The sequence below is a fragment of the Parasteatoda tepidariorum genome, chromosome 1, assembly GCF_982258835.1.
Source record: "Parasteatoda tepidariorum strain Cologne lab strain chromosome 1, Ptep-v5.0, whole genome shotgun sequence".
Taxonomy (NCBI): Eukaryota; Metazoa; Arthropoda; class Arachnida; order Araneae; family Theridiidae; genus Parasteatoda; species Parasteatoda tepidariorum.
Window position 1 is genome coordinate 54932808 of NC_141755.1, and position 24649 is coordinate 54957456.

Genomic DNA, 24649 nt, shown 5'->3' on the forward strand with positions numbered 1-24649 from the left:
TCCGGGTGGCGTATTTACAAAGACTCAAGGATACAGCCCACTTGGCGCGATAAAGAGCATCTAAGCATTTTTGGTGCGAAAAAGAAAGCTGCGCATGCGCTGTAAGGAAAAGGCATATAGAGCAATCCTTTGCGTTTGGGTTAGTTCCGTTGTTGACACTTTTAGTCGCTCGCTATTTTAGTTTGTGACATTTAACCAGGTTCAACCTTAGTAGTTTATTAATCTTAGGTATGACAGATGATAATTCAAAACAAATGCCCTTTTCAAGAATGTAAAACATAAACCCATTTTTTTTCAAAAGTACCGATAGTATATCATATATCCAATTTCTTATAATAACGTCTATTAGGGTAACAATTTTTTAAAAATAACAATAGTGTTTATCATTAATCAGCAGTTTGAATATTTGTATAATATATATTCAATTTACTACAACAGTGTAAGCAGTAGAAACACAGTGGCGATCTCAAAAATGCTATATTAGAAATATCTCCATACAGATTTTTAAAATTAAAACATCTATGCTTTTTTTTCAAGCAATCAAACACTTTAATCTCATCTTATTAAAAAAATTCGTTCTGAGCTGAAGTATTATAATTCTCTCAAATCGTTTTGTTACAGCTCGATACTAAAGTATTGCTATGCTAATCACAATTCGTCGATTTCATTTCGAAAGACGATAAAAAATTTATAAACTGCTGTTGAAATATTGTACACATTTTCACGATTCCTTAACCTTAAATTGAAATGTAAACACAACAACGCATTCTGTACGGGGTTACAACAATCGAAAGAGGATGTGTGGGTTTACCACAAATCTGGCGACAATCCCTAATATCGCGCCAAGTGGGTTGTATCCTTGAGTCTTTGTAAATACGCATCCGGGTGTCTTTAAGCTAAGTTTCACTTTCACCCTAACCTTGCTTTCTTGTGGAACCAATGACGCTCCTGTGATTGTGAAACGATAACAAATTTAATTGTGCTTTTCCTTAAAAGTATCTCCTGCATAGGAAGAGTTAAGAATGAGACGTCCGAATATCCCCGAGTAAAAATTAGATAAATTTCTCTGACTTCGGCTACTATTCAGCTCTACAAACCTTTTTTTTACGAAGATGAAAAAAAGATCGAAGTTTGTACTAGACTAAAGATCTGAATATTTTACTTTTTTGGAAGATGCAACTGACTTAGAAATATTTTCCTTCAGTTCTGAAAAAAAAAAAGAAAAAGATTTAAATTACGTTTTTTTTTCCAAAAGTAAAATAAAGCCGAAGTTTGAAGTGTGCGACAAGAAGTTATAAAAATTTTTAAAATTTTCTAAGAGTTTTTCATCAGCATTGGCACGACAGCCCTTTGTGAGCCTGGGTCTTCCTCCGAAGCTTTTCCCATTCTGCCCTTCTCCCAGCAATTGTTTTCCAGTTCTTTACTTTTAGGATGGCAAAATCCTCATCCACACAGTCCTTCCATCTCTTTTTGGGCCTTCCTCTTGGCCTTTTATTGAAGGGGGTTGCATTAGAGACTCTCAATGCTGTTCGCTCTGGGCTCATTCTCATTACATGCCCAGCCCATCTCATTCTACTTAATTTAATAGATTTAATGATATCATCGCCACTAAGAGTTTTTAAGAATTTAAATAATCTCCACATTTGCAAGCATTTTTATAGCATTTTTATAGCTGAAATGCGCTCATATATTCGTTGGAGTGCGGGAGGGCGCATACTTTCCCAGAGGAAAATGAAAAATATTTCCAAGTGAGTTTCCAAGAAAAAGTAAGATATTCTTATCCTAAGTCTAGTTCGAGATTCTGAAAAAGGAAGACAATGTAAGCAACAGATGACAACCATAAATTTTTCAAAAAGCACAAGTATAGTGTTTACAAGATACAATCTCTTATCTTAAGGTAAAAGTGACACAGCAGATAAAAATTGGAATTCATACCCTATTTCCTAAATAAGCCGATCAGGCAGGTGTTTTTCTATTTGTTACAATGATCATATTAGTTTATCTATTTAAATTCCATTTTCATGAATTTTAGCATAACAATGGAAATATATTTACGAAAAGTTTCAATCAGTTATAAGCACGAAATGTTCAAAATACATATATATATATATATATATATATATATATATATATATATATATATATATATATATATACAGTAGTGTGAGGAGGAGCACCCAAAAAAACTGAAACGAAACTAGAATATAATTGAGCAAAAATTACGAAATAAAACATATCAAGCAAAAAAATAGAAAATAAAATGCAAGAAAAATGCAGAATTAAATACAAAATGTAATGTTTAAAGCGAATAATACAAATGTAATAAGTTCAAATGTAGTAAATACAAATGTAGTGAATTCAAATGCACTTACACTTTACTGACATCTTTCAAAAATGATTTAAAATATTCTCGATACAAATTAGCCAGATTACAAAATCTGAAAATCGAAGTGTAAATAGGAGATAGGAGAATCCTTTTGTGGCGCGTTCATACTGAAGTACAGAAAGAGCGTTTGATTTGTTAGTTACCTTGGATTGGCCCGAAACTGGATGTGCTCAAGATAATAATGGTATACTGGATAATTATAATTAAACATTAGTAGTTGTAAACCCAAAAATTGGGTCGGCTATTCAATGATGGTAATAAAATATAAAATAAAATTAATAATGTTGAATTTTTATTATACAATTTTAATGATTTTAGAGAAATTATTAAGATTTATTAAAAAAAATTATTTAAAAAAAACTTTGTTAAATATTAGAAGAGTTTAAACAACGAATTGCCCGAATTGGATTTGCACATGGAAATACTATATAAATTTAGTTAACGAAGAAATTTTTAATAAATTTATTTATAATTAAAACATACATTTAACTCAATGATTTTATATAGAATTTAATTACATTAGTTGGCTATCCTTTGCTTTGTTTTTTCAAATTTTGAAAGAGTTTCACTATCTTTTGGATAAATAAACATTACTACAAATTTAGCTATTATCTAATTATTTAGCTTTGTATAAGAGGTTAAAAATTAAAATTAATGATATACTATTTCTATACTTAATTATCAGGAAAATTTCATAAAATTCCTGTTAAATTTAGAACAATCATTTGTGGGTCTAATACTTGCCTAACTTAACCTGACACCAATTTCTCTAACTTAAATAAAATTAGTAACAATATTATTATAGAAGATTTTTCTTGGATTATCACTTATGCTCAACCTATTCTAGAATTTATTAAACATTCTAAAATTAATTCTATTCCGATTTTTGATTTCCCGAATCTCTTTAGCCTTCCCCTTTCTAAACTAAAAGATGTTCTTTTGAGTCATTACAATGATTATAAAAATTTCCTTAATTGCGATTTTAATTATTGGAAAATTCTAATTAATATTTGTCTTTTTGATAATTATCTTTACAATGGGAAATAATATTTTTGTTCAAATTGATAGAATACCGCAAGGATCTAATTTTCCATTTCCCTTAGCTAACTTATTTTTATACTATTTTAAAAAAATTTATACTTTTAATATTAAATTTTATCTTGTTACTGATGATTTAATTATCTTTAATTTTCAAAATTATACCATTTTGCTAAATAATATTTACCCCGAGGAATTAATCTTGCTTCGTAATCATGACGATATTATGACATTTAATTTTTAGGATTTAAGTATTAAAAAAGAAGAAAATATCTGCATTGTCGGTCTGTAAAATAATAGAAATGATTTTAAATTTAATATAAATAAACTAATTACATAGAATTCTAATGTTAATCATTTATTTAAATACCATTTTTAATCAGATGAATAGAATTAAAAGATTTTGCAGTAATGTTTATTTATCCATAAAACAAATAGACAAACTATTCCAAAATTTGTTTTAAAAAAACAATGGATATCCAACTAATGTAATTAAATTCTATATAAAACCATTGAGTTAATTGTATGTTATAAATAAATTTATTAAAAATTTCTTTGCTAACTAAATTTATATTTTTACATGTTAAACTCCAATTTGGGCAAATTCGTGTATAAAAATCTTCGAATATTCAAAAAAGATTTTTTTTAAATAAAATGCTTATCTGATAAATGTTAATAATTTCTCTAAAACCATTAAAATTGTATAATTAAAATTCAGCCTTTTATATTACAAACTTTGAATCATCCAGCATAATATTATTATCTTCAGCACATCCAGTTTCGGACCAATCAAATATGAATCAAATGCGCTTCTGTACTTCAGTAAGAATGTGCCATAAAATAAACCATCTATTCTTATTTACGCTTCTACGTTCATATTTTGTAATCTGGCAAACTTGTCACAAAAATATTTTAAATCATTTTGAAAGAAGTGTCAGTACATTTGAATGCGCGCTACTCGCTTTATATATTACATTTTATATTTTATTCTGTATTTTACTTGCATTTTATTTTCAATTTTTTGCTTGATTTGTTTTATTTTGTATTTTTTACTTAATGTGTTCTATTGTCATTTAAATTTTTTTGGTTGATACTCACACTTTTGTATTGATATATTTTGCTTTGACTATGTTATACAATATTAGGAAGCACTCTTCTTTGCGGATATAATGGTATGAGCTGATAACAAGATCATATATTTTCTTTATTTAGTTATTCCGGCTTTTTAATTTTTTAAAATTTTTAATTATTTTTTAAAAATATTTCATTTTAATTATCTTTACAAACGTGAAGGGAGGGTGGGACACATCATATAGATTAAGAATTGAATATTATCCCATGAATGAACATCGTTAGGTTTGTCTCCACGATATGGATTGCCTGTTCATGCGCATTTGAACTGGAACTTTTCTTTATCAAAATTACCTTGGTTTTTTGGTAATTTTTTTCTTTCCAATGCTTATTGTCGAAAGTTATATTCAAATATTGTATACAAATAGACGCAGTAATAGATTTTTCGGTTGCAACACTTAATAAAGTTTAATTTTCTTAGAGATATAAATATAAATCCCAATATTTCTCCATTCCCGATTCATTTGAATGTCTATTGTTTGAGAAAGCTGCAACAGAAACCAAAAAAAAAATCTTGCATGGACTTTGTTTGATTATTTTATTACAGATTGGAAACCTCGTCACTTATAATTATTTATTTCATTTCATTTAACCATAAGTGATCTTTTTTTCCCCAATGACTGAATCTGAGGGACAGATTTGTTGGCTACTCTTTCAGGGTCACCATATTAGGTAGCCCAACGTTGTAAGGAAAGATAGTACAGAGAAGGAGAGAACATCCATGCGTGCCCGGGATTCGAACCCATAACCTTTCTCATGTAAAGTCAGTTCCCTGACCCCTACACAGGCCAGTTGGCTCAACTGCTATCTAGTATCTATTATATTGGACATCATTTAGTATAATTTTATCTTTGAAACCCTCATTGATCATAATTTCTAATTGCAATTAAATTTTATTTAATGTAATTCATATTTCATAAATGTCCCATCGTTTTTGTAGTCTTGAATCCAAAAATGAATATACGCATCAAGATAAACTTATCTTCAGTGGCAACGTTTGGGGAGTCAAGCAGCATCTCAAAGCACTTACGAAAAACTATGAGAATTTCCCATATTTTTTCAACGAGAATTGAAATTTAACTTTCGAATACTATGGATCAAATGAGAATAATTTTTGTCAGAATTGTGTTTTAAACGAACTTAATTTTTAATGGTCGAATACATTTATCTAGTATTTTCTTTAAAAAAAAGTACTGATGGTACTAAATATCATTTATATCCCTGTTGCTTTCCTCACAAAAAGTCGTGGTGATTAAAGCCATCGCGAATTTACTTTTAGCCTAATTAATAATTTCATTTTGATTTAAATTGCTTTTTATTATCAACAATAGACACACTTATGAGTTGCATACATTAACAGAAACAATTTTTTGTCTTTAAAGAAATTATTAAAAAGCACACACTTAGCTTAGTTTATGTAACATTCAAAATGAAGACAACAGTTCAAATTGAATAAAAAAATAATAATAAATATGTTCATTATAATAATTAGTATGCTTTTTCAGCAAAATTATAAAAATTGATCACATATACCACTACATATTTCAAAAATGATTTGTATTATCTTCAATTTTTGGAAGCTCGGGTATCAGTTGGTTAAAGAAAACTTTCTTTTTGCAATTTAGCCCAAATAGGATTTAGTTTTTATTGTCTTATGAAAGTGAAAATTACATTCAGTTGTCTATGATGCAAGATTCATTCTGGTCTTACTGAGAAGAGATTATATTGTTCTCATTCGTTTACACATCGATTTTATGTAATATGCTTTTTGTAAACAATATGATATCTTTAAATAGTTTGTTATCTTGCTTTAAAAACAAGTTTAAGAGACTATATCAGTATCATAAAATCACTCACAAACATCATTTAAACCTTTTGTGATTATTCAATGAGTATCATTTTATTCATATACAGGTGCATATAAAATTGCCCTACTTGCTTGCAATCGGTATCTACAATCATTTAGTCATTTAATCAGTCTGCCTGTGGGCCACGTTTGTTTCCATCCTTTATTCCGTTTGTCTTATTGTCATAGCTGACGCTTTTTTTCCGATTGATTTTACAATTGTAAGCAAGAATAATTTTAGCTACGCAAACACTGAATATTTTTAAAGTCCTAGGAGGCTCCACCAAGCAATTTACATAGAATAAGCTCTTTTCTATGTTCTTTGGATCCTCCTCGTGCTCGCTCTACACGCCAACCCACGTAATTTCTTTGATGAATTGAGTAGTGTGCTACCATTTGAATATTTTTGGGGCAGACCTTTGAAAGTCCTGTTACACTCTATATTTTATATATATATATATATATATATATATATATATATATATATATATATATATATATATATATATATATATATATATATATATATATATATATATATATATATATATATATATATATATATATATATATATATATATATATATATATATATATATATATATATATATATATATATATTGATAGAAATACTCTCTTCCAATATCACCGCACAGCTACGCTCCTGTTTAGAACTAAAGATAATATTGTTTTTTTTTAAAGTTTTTAAGTAGGTATATACACGAATGTGCTCGTAGAATAAATATTGGTGGAATTCAGTTTGTGTTATTATTCTGTATACTACTTAGGATTAGATAAAATAAATCTAATTTATAATTATTTGCTCAATAAAGCATTGGATTAGTAGTTAGTTTCTGTTATGCAAGGAAAGATCGCCAATATTTGAGCTTCTTATATATATATATATATATATATATATATATATATATATATATATATATATATATATATATATATATATATATATATATATATATATATATATATATATATATATATATATATATATATATATATATATATATATATATATATATATATATATATATATATATATACATATATATATATATATATATATATATATATATATATATATATATATATATATATATATATATATATATATATATATATATATATATATATATATATATATATATATATATGTATATATATATATATATATATATATATATATATATATATATATATATATATATATATATATATATATATATAGATAGATAGATAGATAGATTGATAGATATATTGTTTTTTAATTTGCTACTTATTATTAAACAAAATTTCGAGATATTGTGCAAAGTGAAAATCGACCAATACCTCAAAAGTTCTAAAGGTCATCAGTTTTTTTTCTCTCCAACTGTGTATGGAAAATAAAGGTTATCTTATGATAACTAGTTGCTTTCTTTTCTAATATCATCACTAATAGAAAATCATGATATACAATAATAGAAAATCATGATAAAATGATGATATCATTTCTAAAATGAGGATGATAGAAAATCGCGAACAAATGAATGCGAATTCTCTTTTAGTATTAATGTCTACAATATGTCCATTTGTACTAAATTAAATATGCTCCATATTTTAGTGTTCTATTTCTTATATGTGATTCATATTCGAAATATGTGATTACGTACGTGGATTTTGTGGAGAGTTTGTGGCTCAAAATTTATAACGGTAATATTATAAAAATTATATACGGATCATGTAAGAGTTGTATTTTAGAAGGAGAGAGATAAAACTAAACTTAATTGAACCTTTGATTTTTTTCACATGGAAAAAGAATTTGATGATAGTAAGACGGATGCTCAGAGGATAGAGCGTTTACCTCCAAATAAGGTGCCCCAGGTTCGAATTCCAGCTATTTCTGGTTGATACGATACTGCTTCCGTGTCGTACCGATCACAGTGCTGACGAAAAACATCCTCAACGGCACATGGACCATCGATTAGAGTCCCCTTGCCGTCAGGCTAACCGTAAGAGGTTTTCGAGGTTTTCATCTCTATGTAGCACAAATACGGGTTAGTTCCATCAAAAAGTTCTCCACGAAGGCAAATTTCTCCTAATACTTGATCCAGGAGTTCTCTTGTCTTCTGAATCGGGTTCAAAATTACAGCGCTACGGAGTTGAACACTGTATAGTCGTAAACTCAAAATCAGGTCGGCTGTACAACGGCGGTGATAAAATGATAGAATAAAAAAATATTTAAAAAAAAAACTATGTCGAACTGCTTAGTTGTGCTAACTCTACATTTTTCTACCAAGTGGAGATGCTATAGGGATCATATCTAGCATAGCGAATGGCTTCTTTATGATATACTTTTACAGCCATAACTGAAACGGACAAAAAAATTAAGAAGATGGTTCTTTTTGTCGACACACTGTATACGTTTATTTGTTTTTAAATCAAATCATTTTAAATTAATTTATGATGCCAAAAATTAAGTAGGAAGACATAAATTCCGTTACTACTTTAAATATAAACTGAGAATCTTCCTGAAAATTTGACAGCTATAGTAATTATTAGGTCTTAAATAATTCCAAAATTTTCACATGCTTTGCGGGACATGTTATTCTACGAAATACAGGCCCTATTGTAACTTTGTATGTGCCTGAACATTAAATTCAATAGTATATAAATTTTAACATATGTGAGAGCTCCTATAATAAACCTTCGAAAAAAATGATATGTCTACATCAACTTTTTTAAGTATAAAAAAGTATTTCATGTACGTTCTTTGAAATTTCGACTAAAAATGTCCGTTTGATATGTCCGTTATCAAGAATGTGATAAATCATCAACTGCCACACATTTTTGGAATCTTGGATATAAATTCAATTTCAGCAATGGCAAAATTATTTCCGCCCCTGACACATCAGCTCATCGTAATGCCCAGAAATCATTTTTCATTCATAAGAATGACGATTCCCTTATTAATGACTTGACTTCCTCACCATCTCTCTATAGCACGTGATGGTGTACTTTGCTCTGCTTTGTCTCTCTCGGCTACCACGGTTTTTTTTCTAGCTTTATTTTTCTTTTTTCGTTGCCAACTTTTCGTTTTATTTGTCAAATAACTTTTGTTTTCCTCATTCACGTGTAGCAAGGCTTGTAAATGGGCGCCTACTTTTGAGAGCTTGAAACATGTCGTTTTTTATTAAAATTTTTATATTTTTACGTTAGTTATAGTTACCATCTTTATATTTTATGTCAAAATAATGAAGTTTATTATCAAGTATTTCATGTATTATTGAGAAGAGGTATTATTAACAAGATATTAGGTATTATTAGGTATATTCTAAGTATTATTAGGTATATTTTAAATATTATTAACAAGGAAGTGTAAAACATCTATGGAGTACATGCAGAGCATTATTTTCAACAAAGGACTAATATTATCAAAATTAATAAGCACTTAGGTAAAGGAATGCCCTTCAACATGTTGCTTTAAAACTACATTATTTACTTTAATTTAAATCATTTTCTATTACAATTTTTAGGTACTTTTAAATAAAAATAAGTATGACTTGTGAAATTAAAACAGAAGAAAGATTACTTTTTTCAAAAAATTCTTATTTGTATAATTCCAAGGTATAATTAATTCCAATAATATTTTAGTCTTACAGTTGATTTTCGTTCCTTTTATCTTCTATTTTATACTGCTTTTTCACCTCATACAAAATATTGCAATTTTCCTTAAAATTTTGGGAAAACTAAATCGGATTTCTGTTTGAATATAAACATGGCCGGTCAGACTGGAAAGAGAAAAAATAAATAAAGGCTTTGGCATGCTGGGCAATATAATTTCCGTGCCCTGGTTACTACGCCAATAGCTTATCCTTGAAAATATTCTGAGAAGAAAGAGTTAGTTTCTCGTCCTGCCACTTCAGATAACCTTTTGCTTTTCTTTCAGAAATTTTAGAATGAGACAGTTTACGGTATACCTCATTCATAGTTTGATATAAAAGTATAACAATTACGCAATTGGAAAACGTAAATGAGGAAGGAAAAAACTCCCACTTCCTTCGTACAAATTTAGAACAAAATGTTTTGAGCAGTGTCCAAAAGATATTCTTTCATTCTCAAGGGCATTAAACACAAACTTCAATCGAATGTATTACCTAACTTCATTCCATGCATTAAAAATATATGTGAATTTAAATTATTTTTATACATATCATGCAAGGTTGATACAACATTATTTGAGATTATTCAATAGCTATTTTGTTGTTCAAATTGACTGCGATGCCAACGCTTCGTTTCTTATCCTTGAAAAGTAATTGATTGTTTATAGCAAGGGAAAGTCAAAACTTAACACCGTTCTCGTTTGGCTTTAAAAAGATGTAATAGCAGTAATGAAAAAGAGAAAACCTGGATCCTTTAATACAGCTGTGATCACCCTCATCACTAAATTCTGTTTTGAAAATAAAAATGTGTCAGAAAATTTTGTTCTGCCTATTCTGAAAACAAAGTGGTATTAAACATTTCTCCTGGCGTTAACCCTTTGACACAGAATTTTATTGAACATATTTTTTATTATTTTTTATTAATTTTAGTCAAAATAAGTGAGAAATATTATATTTAGCATTTTAATAATTTATGGTTATAAAATACAGCATGAAACGTCAGTGTCTTTTTCTGCATTATGGATAAAATATTCCAAACACGGCTCACTTCCAAATAATACATTTTTTCAAATTTGCACTTTTTTTTGTTGTAATTTAAATCTAAGAGAAATGGTTATTCATCAATGAAATTTCCCTACTTGACAAAAACAATTATTGATAAATTTTTGAATATAAATGAGAAAAAAATTAAAACTACTTTTTTTTATTTTATATTTTAGTAGAAATATACTTCCAATGAACAAAATTTTTTAGTAACTATTAGAATGTTTTTTATAATTAAAGAGCATCAAAATATATCTTTGCTTGTAATTTCAGCGTTAGAAAAAATACATATATAAAATGAGCACTGGTGTCCCATGTGCGTCGAAGGGTTAATGTGCATTTACTACGTCTCAAACGCGAATGTTTAATCAACTTAGATTTTACTGTATAGTTACTATATAAGAAGTCACAGTACTGAGATTTCTCTTGTATATAAATACAAATCATATAACTGTTAATAAGTTGTGTTAAACACTGATAAAATACTTGAGATATAGAAATGAAATGCTTTTGCTACCAGTTTCTAGAATTCCTGCTTTATCATAGAGACCAAAGGTAGCATAATTGGGAAAAATATGAGTGTCGTAGTTTATTCGTTTCAGAGTATTTATTGCATAAACGTGTACTTGCTAGAGAGGATAATAAATGTACAAAGAGTTATAAAAAGATAATAAAACCTGTTTATCACCAAACAATTATTCCTGTCCAGGCGTCAGAAAATTATATACATTAAAACTTATTTTATGAGCAATAATAATTGAGAAACAAATTATAACAAAAAAAAATTTAAAAAATATACGTTATATAAGTAATTAATTTTTTAAGCATAAAGAGAGCATAAAGTTGTTTATTATTTCTGAGCAAAAATATAGAAAAGTTACTTAAATTGTACCTCCCCTTTTTTCAGAGAGTGCTCTAGCTGATAAATTAGGAAGCTTTTTTTCACATGACGATCCTTGCGAAAGAATCAAGTCGCTGTGTACTTGTGTTAAGTTTTTATTTCAGTTTATCAGTTCTACAAGTTTTTTTTTTACTTGCTGTGTAAGGATATAACATAACTGTAATAGATAAATTATTAAATACTTCATATGATTATTAAGCATCTTATTCTGTTATATCCTACATTCATAATTAAGGATAATGCCGGATCTGGTAAAGTTCAGAATAAGTTTCAGTAACAAAACAAACGTGGCTTATTCATAAAACCAATTTTTTAAACGAAAGATAAAGAACAAAAAAAGATGGTGTATGTTTGATATCATTCATAAAAACTACAAGTTATGCACACTGGAGTGATAATGAAAAATCTAATAAATAAATCGCCGGCCAAGTATGGCCCACAATGCTTTATCAGATTCAAGTCAAGTGAGAAAACTGGCTATTCTGTGCAGGTCATATCCTCAGATTTAAGGCATTTGTTTACGACATAGAGGTGGTATATTTATATCGCCTCTATGGTTTACGATGTTTGCTAGGTGAGGATGGGTGTTCTCATCCATAAACACAAACTCTATGCCCATGGCATCCCAAAACAAACATACATGTTATTATTAGAACATGTTATTTCTGTACTGTACTGCCATTTATTCATTTTGGAATCATTGCCAAAACCTAACGATGATTCTTTGGACATTTCCAAGTTTCTCGGATACTTCCATCAGAGTATGATCACATTCCAAGCGGCTGATAATTCTACCAAGTAAAAAATCACCCGCATGCGCTTATCTGTCTCATGACTATTAGGTTAGGGTACCTACTGGGTGACTTACAGAATGCTTGTGAAAAATTTTACTTCTTTGTCACCATTTCTTACATACTTCCAGCTAACACTCTCGTCTTTGTGACGTACTATCGGCATCATCTGGTGACTTTCTGTAATTTGCATATTATGTTTGAAGATGTTTGTACAGACGTTAGTTTGTTTCTACTGGTGAATTTTTTACTATAAAATTCAAATTCCGTATAATTCTCAATTATCCTTAATTTATTCCCGTGAGTGTACTTGTTTCTTTGCTAGCTAACTGTTATTTGATGCTTGGATAAACGTTTCACTAAAAACGTTGTGTAGTAGCCTGAATCTTACCGATACAGTTCTCAATCCAGGGTTCCCAAAGGTCAACCAAAATTTTAAAGTGGTAGCAAAATTTATACCATAAAATATATATTTTTTGTTTTTAAAAACTTATTATTAAATTTTATCCTTAAGAAGAAAAAAACTTATTATAAATGCTAAAAAGTTGCAATATTAACAGGCAGCACTTCATGCTTGAATTTTGTAGCACATAACATCATGCTCCATCAACATTTCATAAGCTTGTAAGACTGTTTCTATACTTGTAACAGTTCAAAAGTATTTCTTATCATACCATTTGTCGTCTTATTTACTTAATCATGAATACTCAATATTTTTGAACCTGGTACGCTTTTAGAAGCAGGTGGCACGAAATCGACAACCGATTTCCTAAATCGAACTAATTGTAGACCTAGTAAAAACAATTAATTTTCAGTACTTACTTTTCATTATTAGAATATTTTATATGTGATTGTCTGTGATTCGTAACTGATAAAAACATGAAAAGTGATATGATTTAAGTAACTTTAATCTAAATATAATGATAGTAACTTAAATAATGACTACATTTTCTCCCTGTAGAATAACTAACGTCTAATGACTATAATGTTTTCTGAGTTATTGACTTCTTTTAGATATTCGTCAATCGTTGACCACAAAAATATTAGTTTTATTTTAATTTTCTTTGTTTAGAATGATGGGAAGATTGACTGACTATGAAGAAAAAGAACATAGAAATGTAGCACAAGGAAACTATTCATTGGCAGCCCATCAAAATAGAAACACAGCCCAAGCTCCAATTCAAAACATTCCACCATTTTATAATGATGCATCATTACCTCTAATACCACTAGCAAGTCATCATCGATCTCAAAATTCGCAATCAAACAGGTTTTTAACCAACAACTTAGAAGAAAGGGCACAAACTTCATTCCAGGTAGGATGGCATATAATTCGCAATTTTATTCAAGTATTATATGATTCTATTGCTTAATGCACATATTGGGAGTACAAATTAGTTCGGTCTGTTTTCAAAAGACGACTCTGGCTGTTATGAATGTTTCATAGTGACAGCTGGTTTCGGTGGTTTCAGAGAGGTTGGACACCTGCAAAAATAATATTCAGTTTATATCGCTTTGAGTTTCATACAAAAAACCTTGTTTTTTACTTTGTTGAATATATCAAATTTTGTGGTAACTAAGCAGCATTTGCGGGAGTTTTTATGCTTCTGCTTTAATTGCAAGAAAAGTGCAGCTGAAGCGCATCGAATACTTGTAGAAGCTTATGGTGACAATGCTCCAACTGATAATTCATGTAGGGAATGGTTTCGAAATTTCAAGAATGGTGAAAAAAGAATGGTGAATGGTGTTGTATACTATGAGCTGCTACAACCTGGCGATTCCATTACGGGCGATCGGTATAGGCTACAATTGATTCGTTTGAGCCGTGCATTAAGAGAAAAACGGCTGGAATACGAGCAAAGACATGACAAAGTTATTCTTCTGCATGATAACGGTCGGCCTCATGTCGTAAAAAATTATTTGAAAATTCCTAAGTGGGATATTTTACCACAACCGCCATATTCACCGGACATTGCTCTTTCTGATTACTGGTTGTTCCGATGGAGGCAGCATGATTTGGCAGATCACCGGTTTACTTCTTTTGCAGAAATCGAAAATTGGCCCCTAACTTGGATCGTCTCAAAAGACGCGACATTTTTTCGAGATGGAATTCGAAAATTGCAAGAGAGGTGGGGAAAAGTATAGATGATGAACAATACTTTGATTAATCTTTTCATTCATTTTGTTCAAAAACAAATGCATTTTTGACTACAAAAAAAGGACCGAACTAATTTGTACTCCCAATATATCATATCCTCAGTGCTACAACTTAAAACAGGTTTATTTAACTGATCAGGCATTTAAAAACATTACTGGCTAATTTATCACAATTTCATAATTCTCAATAATTTAAAAATGAATTTCAGATTATAGGTTGCACTAAGGAGAATACGCAGTCACAAACATAAATGCTACAATAAAAATTAATTGATTTTTTTTTAGTTTCGGCCCTATTGTACAGAGGGGTGTTATATATTGGTTTTTTCAAAATCAAATGGTGGTAGATAGCTAAGTGCTTAATTTACGTCACACTAGAGCTGCGCAATAGGCTATTTGCGACGGTCAGGGAAACATCCCTGAGGGTGATCCGAAGACGTACCATCGCAATTTCGATCCTCTGCAGAGGAGATGGCTCTCCTGCTTTGGCAGCCCGACAAAGTTGAGTACTTTACGGTAGAACAGTTTAACAAGGACCACTATCGCGTACCCTCGGTCCCTACGCAGGCTGATCAAAGTGATTACCCACCCGCTTACTGACCGCAGCCAGTGATGCTTGACTTCGGTGTTCTACTGGGAACCGTGTCTTTAGTATCAATCCACTGTGGGACATGTAATGGAGGACAAAATTCTTTTAATTTCATAAAATATCAATCCGTTACCATTTTTACCACTAGAAAAATATTTTCAGATACTACGAAAATCGAAGCAGTTGGAAGGGATATATTTATAATCGAAAACAATATACAGACCCGTGTTTAAATTTTCTGAGTTTCCAAAGTCAACAAAACAGTTGAAACAAGCAAAGACATTTTCATGCTTTTGCGACAGCCACCCCACATTTTTGCATTTTATAAAAATAGTAGTATTAAGATTATAAAACAAATAGTTCTCACTTACTTAATTCCATGATGCTTCGTAACTTTTAAACAAAAATATACAATGTTTCCTCAAAATTATAGATAACGTTTTAAAAGGTAATGAATATGAGAAAATGCTAAATTAAATACTTCTTGCTCAATGCATCCTTATAACTAAAAATAATATAAAATACCAGTTATTCCTAAAATATAATTCGTGATGTTATAATGTTTCGTTTATGCATGGGATTTTGCCTAAATGTAATGCTTATTCATGTTCATAAACGTAGTAAGGGGCCCTTCTCAGCGCATGCGAAAAATTCGCTGATCAGATTTTACTTGCGTATGCGAATTTTTCGCATAAAGCGAGAACGGCTCTTTACTTATTAACTAATATCAATTCAATTTTTTTATTCATTAGTTATCTCATCACCCAACTTCTTTTCGAGAGGCAAAAACAATCAGGAGCTGCGCAACGTCCCCTACTTTTAAACTACCACCAATTCCAATAAGTAAGTCATCAGATCATTACTCACAACAAACTCCTACTACAATGCCACCACACGGTTTACCACAAGATTCGGTACCTGTTGCACAAGAAAGAAGAACAGATAAAAATACGAGTAGAGAGCCCTATTCAAACAACTTGGATATGAAAATGGCGTATGAAAATATGATGTTAGGATATTTCATGCCAATATCGAAAGGTAAATGTTTTCAATATCCTCGATATTTTGTAAGTAAATAAATTTTTAAAAACATACAACTCCTTTGCTGAATTAACCTACTAGGCAATTAATGCAGCAGTTATAAGTTAGGGGGGAGGTAAGGGTGCAGCATAAGGAGTGAGAACAGCGTAGCAACCCATAGCCGGAAATGTCGTCGTCGTACGCAGCTAGGGACACTTCCTTATTATAGACTTCCTACTCTTGTCCTGCCATAGAACTGGTCATTTTACTAATCCACATTTTATTAATTTTGCGTTACTTTTGTGTTTTCTATTCATATTATCATAAAAGCTGTTTTATTGTAATTCGATAAATTGATGAATCTGTCAAGTTGGTTGCCTATTAGTTAGATCGAGTTAAAATCATCTATTTCTAAGCCTGCAGGTAAAAAAGCAAACAGGAAGCCTACTTGAATGCAATTTTCAACAAAGTTCATATAAAATTAAGATAATTTAGGTAAAAAAGTACCAGTTTAAAGGCCCATGAACAGATAGTCAATCACAGGAAAGCTCCCCTATCTGCATTTCCGGCTAGAGGTTTCTATGCAATTTTCAATCATTAATATGATTTGGCCTACCTCCCCTCCATTTTTGTTACTGCTGTACAGAATCCTACTGTACAATCAAATTCGCATCACACATACCATATAGCATTTTCACTACTTTACTGGATCAAGCTCTTCTTCGATATTTTCGAAAAATTTCGATATCTCAACATTATGCCTCCCGTTTTTCTTTTCTTTTTCTTTTCTTTTTTTTTCTTCCAATTTATCAGATCAAGCTGTGGTGACTTAGGGGATCGAGCATTCGCCTTCCAATGAGGTGAATCAGATTCGAATCCCAGCGATGGCTGGTCGATTCATATTCTACACTCGGGTCACACCGACTACGATGCTGACTTAAAATATCCTCAGTGGTTGGTGGACCATTTGTTAGAGCCCTCCTGTCATCAGGGTAATCGTAGGAGGTTTCGTGGTTTTGCTCTCCATATAACGCCAATGCGGGTTAGTTCCATCGGGAAAGTCCTCAACGAAGACAAATTTCACCTAATACTTGATCCAGGAGTTCCATTGTCTTCTTCATTGGATACAAAATTACAAGGCTATTGAAGCTATGAAGGGAATTAAGAATCTGATTGGTGCAATGCATATGAATCCTCCGATCGATTCGGAAGTAGAAAAAATAGCTTCGATAAAGATTACAGTAAAGCCATCCCGCCTTAGCCCGTTAAGCCAGGGGGGTCATGGAGGTTAAGGAGCTGCAACTTCGTGACTAATGGCATGATTGTGACAACGTAGTCAACACCGCGCACTGGCCACCTTTACTTCCCAGACAAGCTGGTACCCATTGATCTGAAGCTATGTGGAATTCAAGCCGATACTAGGGATCGAACACTAGCAATGACAGTTTAGTGCCTTAACCACTGGGGCCTGAAGAAAAACAGTCTTCTTTTAAGAAGAAGAAAAAAACTGCTAGAATGTTATAAAATTATGATGGTATTTTAAACGCACAATGCTTTAATTTTTATCCATAAAACAAGTTATTTTCGTATAATAATAATAATAATCACTTTTTTTATAGATGGAAATGATGGCACAGGAATCGCTATAGGAAGACCCTCTGCTAATGGAGGGAATTCAAATCAATTTGTTAATCCCGATACTAAACCTCATATTACATCACAGTCCAATGAAGTGTCTCAAAATAATCCATATTTTACTGATAATTTTAATTTACCCCAAGAACTTTATACGACTTTGCAATCTAATCCAAATGTTCATACAACCCTCAAAGAAAGAATTAGAGAAGTCGATAACTTACACGCTCAAACTAATCAGCAACTATCATCAGACCAACGAACTGTTTCTGTGCCTGCATCTTCAAGAAATCAAGAAATGAATCGCCAAGAATGCTTGAATGATCCAATAAATAATTTTTTAAAACAAGAACCATATAATTCATCTGCAAGTAGTGTGTCATCGAAACCATTTGAAACATTGAATCAGTCGTCCAATGTTTCAAACATGTTAAATGAACTATCAATGTTTATATCACCGCAACCAGTTGTTGGACAGGGTTTCCCCTCTTCGCCAGTTCAGGCTATTACGTCAACCGTAAGTACTGTAACACCTGCTTCCAACAATTATTCAAATACTTCGTATCAGGCCAAAATGGATCCGCTTTGGGGACGGTTTTCAGTTTTACCTCCAGTGATTCCCAGTGTAACTCCATCTGGAGGTGGATTTAGTGATAGTGATACTGCTTCCCTCATGAGTTTCACATCAGTCACAAACGCACAAACTGCCTCTCAAATGGGTATTTATTACAACACGTTCACTCCACTTTCAACAAATTTCTCTGAGGCTATTCCATCTGCATTTACAAGCCCGCGTTACTCTGCTAGATCTTCTTATTCAAGCCGGTCTAGAAACAAAAGAGCATTGTCAAATTCCCCTCTATCCGCAGAGGGAATTGACATTAACACCATTATTAGAATGTCACCCACCTCTTTAAACGCTTACCTCAATGGTTCTAGAAGCTCTTCCTCTTGTGTGTCACCTGGTTCTTACGGGGATAAAACTGGGTGCTATGGTCACTTGTCGGCCAGGAACAGTAGCTCTAGTCCCCACTCCGGTTCTTCTGGAAATAGAAGGAGTGCATCTTTCACGCCACAAACAAGTACACCTGGTAATAACAATTCGTCCAATATCCCTAGTGATAATAGTAACATTTCCAACTGTAATAATAATGACACTCTAAAGAACAACGATTTGATGAACTTAGATAATTTATTCGTAATGCAGGCAATGCAAGACTTTGATTCTGGAGCTGGTCTCCTAAATATTCCAACAGCTTTTAATCCCAATGTCATTTCTAACTCTTCGCTAGCCCCTGAGTTTGAGAATCTCCATGTATTGCCACAAGATCTCGCTGCTTTTAGTACAGAGGAATACATTCCTTATATTCCGTCTGTTCTTCCACCTGTCCATGCTAATTTACCAACTCAGCTGCATTGTTTTCAGCCACAAGCAATTGTACCACCTACAAAGCCTCCTCCGACATATGATCAACATATGGCAAGGAAGGCGATTTTGCAAAAAACTAGCTCTTCGGATAGTAGTCAACCGTCGAATTCGAATTCATCAAGTTTCGAAAGTTCCGAGGGAGATAAAACGGTAGCAGGGAGCAGTGGAACAGACACTGAATCGAACAGAATGTATGCTTGTCGATGGTTGGATTGCACAGCCGTGTTTCAGGACCAAGACGAATTCGTAGCGCACATCGAAAAGATACATGTTGACCAAAAGAGAGGAGATGACTTTGTTTGTTTTTGGAAGCTGTGTCCTCGTCGACTACATCCATTCAATGCACGCTATAAATTATTAGTACACATGAGGATACATTCTGGTGATAAGCCTAATAAATGTACGGTAAGTTGTATCTGTAAAATAGTATATTTTTACAAAATGCAAATCCTTATGCAATGTTTAAAGATGAATATGCTAAATTTCTTAACTGACCTCTAGATGAGACATGCGAATGATTTCAGAATGCAGTATATAGCTGACTGTTTCTTTTATAAAATTATAACTGAAAATTAAACAAATAGCAAAGTCATATTAAAGTTCATAAAAGAAAACTTAACTATGACACAATTTATTCTTCTAAAAAGATCTATTAATTTCCTTTCTTATTTATTTTTAATTCAGTCAGTAGGCTTTGCACCTGGGCTTCTTAATTGCTTATAAAAATACATATTTATGACTGTTACATTTGTTCAATGCCATTTAATTAATTTGTTCACACAAAAATATATTTTGATGAAACAGAATTATTCGAATAATTCTGTTACAAATTTTGAAATGTGTTAAGTCATAATATCATTCAATTTTCCTGTAATTTTAATAGTTGAACAATATTTGTGCTTCATAACCTTGATTAGAAGATATTATAGTGTAACTTGAACGAAGACAGGGTTTAATTTAATACCTCACTAAGGTGGCAAACAATTTGCATTATAATATGGTTCATGATACCGATAATTATGGTTCAACGTTAAGCCTATTTGCTTAGGAATGTATCATAACTGAGCCTTAAAATATATATCAAAAATTATTTTAATGAAACATGTTTTAAAGAAATGTTATTGTAAACAATACATTGTTTCATAGATCTTAAGTGTGAAATTTTTTAAAAAATATCCAAAAAATTCACTACCAGTAACTGCTTTACAGTATTTTTAAGATTTAGAAAATTGATTTAGAAAATTGATTTAGAAATAAGATTTAGAAAATTGATTTGATTGAAAGAAATTTATTTATCTTTCACACACATTATCAACTACATTAGACACAGTCGGGTGTATTATGTAGGGGGGTGGGAAGAAATAATTGAGCTTTTATTTTAACATTTATTTACGAAATACACTACAATTAAAAAATTTAAAAAAATTACTCAGTACAACTGGAATGCATTTTGATCCTAATATCTTTTTCTTGTATGGATTATTTATGCGTGCTATTTTATCATTCAAATCGGATTTTTTTTCCTCCTTTTCATAATTTTATTAAAGTTTATGAGAAACATTTGATTTAAAATCAACATAATAATAATTTTTCAAATATCAGTAAGAGTTTACTTTCAATATTTGTTCATTTTCTATAAATAAGTTATTAAATTTCGCCATAGAAATATTCTTTAAAATACACTATCCATTCAACACTTTGTAACAACTGTATATTGAATGCTATTCAATTGTATATTTAGATAATACTCAATACAACCGTATATTTAGATAATATTCATGCATGTTTCAACCGATTTTAAGCCTTGTTATATAAACATAAGATTGCGGTATTCCCATGGTCATTACATGTTTTCGATTCACTAACTATGGAACGTCTAAGATCAATTCAGGAGAAGGGCAAAGATGAGATCATTTACTATAGAATCGGCTTTGATATGAATGAAGAAATGAAAAAAATCCTGAGTCTTGATTATAAGACTCAAGAGCATTTATGATATTATTAAATATGTACGATTATCCTATTTTACCGTAAAATTTTCAGCAACGAAAAATCTGATATACCGTAAATTTCACACACATCGATATTAACTGTAAAGACTTTGAACCCCCGTAATCATTATAATCAAATAGATATTACTATGTATAAAAATGAATTTTACGGATGTTAAAGTTCAGTCGGAATTTTTCACAGTGTAGATTGATTGCATAAAGCCATGAACATAATAGTGCGCAGCTTATTGTAATAGAAGCAGCAAAAAGAGACCTCAAAAAATAAAAATAAAGGGAGGATGGAGTAGAATTCTGTTGTAATGAAGTTTCACTTTAGCGGTGAAATTGTCGTTATAATGAGCTTTTCGTAATAAGTATATCGACATATTTAATGAGTTAAAATAGAAATAAGAAAAACTCGAATGTTATAGTTACTCTGAATATTAATTTCAACAGAAATCTACTAAAATAAGAAGAACAAAAGGAAGGTAGATATGTGCTAAAAATTTTAAAAAAATTATTCTTTTGTTGGGGGGATATACTTCAGGCAGTGGTCACCCACGTGTTTTTTTTTTTTTTTTTTTTTTTTATAAACAAGCATGCGGGGATAGATGGATTAAGAATCTAAGTAGAAAATAGGTAAAGTGCCGTTTCATTTTCGCTTTTTTGTATTGATAACAACTATAAATGCTCTGGGGGTCCTCCATGTTCCCGTAACAAATCAATACCTCTGGGGGTACTGGATTGGAGATCGATCGTTCTCTGATTCATGTCAAAATTACGATCTGTGGATGAATGAATGGATGTATGAATGGGTCCGAACTATAAACGGGTGCGATGTATGGTGTGGCAGAAGTCGAATTCTTGGCCATAGATGGCGCCACTGAAAAACAAGAAACGCACACTATGCCTTAAATTTGCTCGGTTTCACCAAGCAAGCTTGCCCGTGTGGCAAGTAGCATTAGAAACAACAACTATAAATAATAATGTCCAATATCTTGCCCTGTTTCCGTTTAATATTTCTCATTTAAGCAGCAAAAAAAAGGAGGAAAAAAATCTCCCTTAAAAAAAAAAAATTCGCTACAGAGAAAGACTAGCTATATTTGACTTGTTATTAACATAAATTTTTTGTTTATTGTATTCAAGCATTTTGATAGTAACCTGGAAACCTTTCGTAATATTGGATTTCTCGTGATATGCTGATTATGCCTATTTTTTTCAATTGAAATTTGTACTTTAACATTTAAATACGTTAATAAAAAAAAAACTTCATTTTTACGCCGTAAAAATTTGCACAGGGATGAGAGGGGCTAGTGTGGACATCTTGAATAATTTTTTTGGTAATTGATCAAATTGCTTCTGTGAGATATCGTATATTCATTTTTCATGCAACACTGGTGTATATTTTCCATGCGCAGTAGCATAAGAACACTGTGAGTACTTTTTGCAGAAATCTGTGAAAGAAGATTTTTAAGGTGGAAAAGTAACTTTCAAATTTTCTCTTTACTATTTTATTAACACATTTTATTTTCTGAATATTTAGGGCATAATATGTTGTTAATGACATTGTTTTTTGCGTATTTCAAAATTAATTTTTTGCTCAGTATAGTTACTATTAATCAGAATTAGGCATGAACGTACACATGTAGAAACATGGTGGTGGGACTGGGGTTAGGATGAACATGCTTTAAGTGATTTTTTTTTCATTTATAAGTGTTGGCGACTTTAGTTCTTTTCTTTTTTTTTCGTTTTTAAATTGCAACAAAAAAAAACTTTGTTTAAAAAAATGGTAAAACTGAACAACTTATTAAGTTTATAAATAAGCAAAAATGTTTATTTTGAAAACAAGAATTACTGTTAAAAAAAAATACTTCACAAGTAAAAAATTATATTTAATAAGTTTTTCGATAAACTTTTAAGAAATGTCTATACTAGCCCCTCTCTGCCCTATTTTAAATTAAAACTCATACAAAATACTTTTGTTAAGACCACCATAAATGTTTATTATAAAGAGTATTAGAGCACATTGTATTGTATTATAATATAACGTATTGTTTATTGTATTAGAACACGTAAATGGGTTCTCTTGAGTTGTTGATAGGTTGTTGTAAGTAAATTTGAAATATTTTCTAAAATCTAACATTCGAGTATAATTAAATTTCAGTACTGATTATTCTAGTACGCCGGATGCAGTAAAGCCTTTTCCCGACTCGAAAATCTAAAGATACATCTTAGATCTCACACGGGGGAGAGACCGTATTCATGTACGTTCCCGGGATGTATCAAGACATTTAGCAATTCCTCAGATAGAACCAAACATCAAAAAACTCACCATGAAACAGTAAGTGCTAGAAAGGTCTTATATTAGTAAATTTATTATTTGTTCTTTTTTAAAAAAAAAAAACAATATTGACAAAATTTATGTATATCATTGGCTAAATGAATAATCCGGTTCTTTACAAACACCCATTGTCATTTTGTTACGAACCAGGCTGATTGGAAAAATCTGTAGCAGATTAAAATCAGCCTGAAAGTTTTTAGACTTATTGCAACGAACCCGAATACCTTTTTAGATCTATTAGAAAATATATCAGACTTATTTATTTCAGACACCTTGCAATGAGTCCAGAACAGGGGAAGCTCATTGTAAATAACCTTATCAAAGGTTTATTACAATAAGCTTTAACAGAATCAGTCTGACTAAAACTTGTTGCCCTTACAGCCTTGACTCCTAAGGAAAATATGACACATAACAGGGAGACTTCACTGAACAGCTTGTGGTAAAAAACAGAGTGGGACTGAAGGACATACTGGTTTGTCCCTTATTTAATGTAGCAATTCAAAAAGTAATTGAAGATTCAGGGATCAATGCCACTATTTTTAATAAATCTGTTCATATTTTGGCCTTTGCGGATGACAGTTGCTTAGTGGTCCGGACCACGGTGGCTCTTAAACAAGCTTTTACGATCTTGGAGCCAAATTCAATAATTAATGTGTTAGTAAATAAAAGTAAAACAAAATATTTGACGTGTTTACAA

At 30.9% G+C, this 24649-nt stretch overlaps 1 protein-coding gene across 1 annotated transcript in view; it reads left to right on the forward strand.

Annotated features, from left to right (window-relative positions):
- Window positions 1–24649, forward strand: part of LOC107455606 (uncharacterized) — a 56749-nt gene that overhangs the window by 18621 nt on the left and 13479 nt on the right. The window contains exons 2-5 of the mRNA XM_016073231.5: window positions 13863–14106; window positions 16289–16574; window positions 18176–20025; window positions 23791–23952. Of these exons, the coding sequence (XP_015928717.1) occupies window positions 13864–14106; window positions 16289–16574; window positions 18176–20025; window positions 23791–23952 (2541 nt within the window). The 5' untranslated portion in view covers window position 13863. The remainder of the gene's footprint in view (window positions 1–13862; window positions 14107–16288; window positions 16575–18175; window positions 20026–23790; window positions 23953–24649) is intronic.